The 1335-nt window shown below is 57.5% G+C and overlaps 1 protein-coding gene across 1 annotated transcript in view; it reads right to left on the bottom strand.

Annotated features, from left to right (window-relative positions):
* The window catches only part of CNGA4 (cyclic nucleotide gated channel alpha 4), a 5363-nt gene that overhangs the window by 2168 nt on the left and 1860 nt on the right, over nucleotides 1–1335 (bottom strand). Inside the window, exons 2-4 of the mRNA XM_017744484.1 lie at nucleotides 1152–1316; nucleotides 961–1067; nucleotides 27–109 (exon numbers count right to left, since the gene is read on the bottom strand). Of these exons, the coding sequence (XP_017599973.1) occupies nucleotides 27–109; nucleotides 961–1067; nucleotides 1152–1316 (355 nt within the window). The remainder of the gene's footprint in view (nucleotides 1–26; nucleotides 110–960; nucleotides 1068–1151; nucleotides 1317–1335) is intronic.

A 1335-nucleotide genomic window follows, 5' to 3' on the forward strand; every position in this document is an offset into this window, starting at 1 on the left:
AGCTCGGTGGGCAGCACAGCCATCACATCCCAGGGGAAGGTCCAGGAGCCCAGATAGCGCCGCCGCGTCCGGCTGACGTCCTGCACCAGGATCCCATCCTCTAGGAAACCTGAGTGGGCAGCCAGGGGAGCCATGGCACTACAGGGGGTTCAGGGTTTGAGGGGCAGGGGTTGCTCAGGACCTCCCTGTGATGGGAGGAGGCTCACAGTGGGGACGAGGCACTGGTGTCTGTGTGTGTGCTCAGCATGGGGCACAGGGGGGACGCAGGGGTCAGGAGCCCTGGATGGGCACCCTGGGGGATGTCACTGGTGGTTCCCTGGGCTGCCATGGGGCTAAGGGGGTCAGCGGTGGGTGCCAAGACTCAAAACCACCCACCCAGATGTTCTCTGTGTGGGGCTGGGTGATGGCTGTACCGGGTGGGAGTGCGTGCGTGTGTGTCTCTGTGTGTGTATGCTTGTATGTACACGCCTGCATGTGTGTGTATGTGTGTGTGTGCACACCTGTGTGTGTCTCTGTGTGTGTATGTACACACCTGTGTGTGTGTATGTACACACCTGCATGTCTGTGTGTGTGTGTATGTACACACCTCTGTGTGTGTGCACACCTGTGTGTCTCTGTATGTGTATGTACACACCTGCATGTCTGTGTGTATGTATGTACACACCTCTGTGTGTACACACCTGTGTGTCTCTGTATGTGTATGTACACACCTGTGTGTCTGTGTGTACATCTCTGTGTGTGTGTATGTGCACATCTGTGTGTGTGCACACCTGTGTGTGTCTGTGTATGTGTATGTACACACCTGTGTTTATGTATGTACAGACCTGTGTGTCTGTGTGCGGGTACACACCCGTGTCTTTGTGTGTCTGTGTGCACACACCTGTACATCTCTGTGTTTGTGTCTGTACATCTTTGTGTTTGTGTCTGTACACACCTGTGGGTGTTTGTGTCTGTACACACCTGTGTGGAGGTGCACAGCCATGTCCAGCAGGTACAGTGCATCGCTGAGCCCATCCAGGGCCTGCCACAGCCCCACGTGTGCCTCCTGCACCTCGGTGAAGCAGCACCTGGAGTACAAGTGGCATCATGAGGCATCACTGGGACGGGGCCAGGACACCCCACACCCCCACCCCAACCATACTGCCTGGCACCTGAGGATGAGGATGACCCAGTTGTAAAGGATGGGCAGAACCATGAGGCTGATCCATCTGTAGTGCCAGTCCCCGGCGGGGTCCAGGGTCCAGTTCCGAGGGGTGGCAGTGTGGCTGGGGGGCACAGAGGGACCTGGGGTCACTCCATCCCCATTTGGAAGCCCTCTGCCCCACGCTCACCCCC

This window comes from Corvus brachyrhynchos, unplaced genomic scaffold, assembly GCF_000691975.1.
Source record: "Corvus brachyrhynchos isolate BGI_N302 unplaced genomic scaffold, ASM69197v1 scaffold511, whole genome shotgun sequence".
Lineage (NCBI taxonomy): Eukaryota > Metazoa > Chordata > Aves > Passeriformes > Corvidae > Corvus > Corvus brachyrhynchos.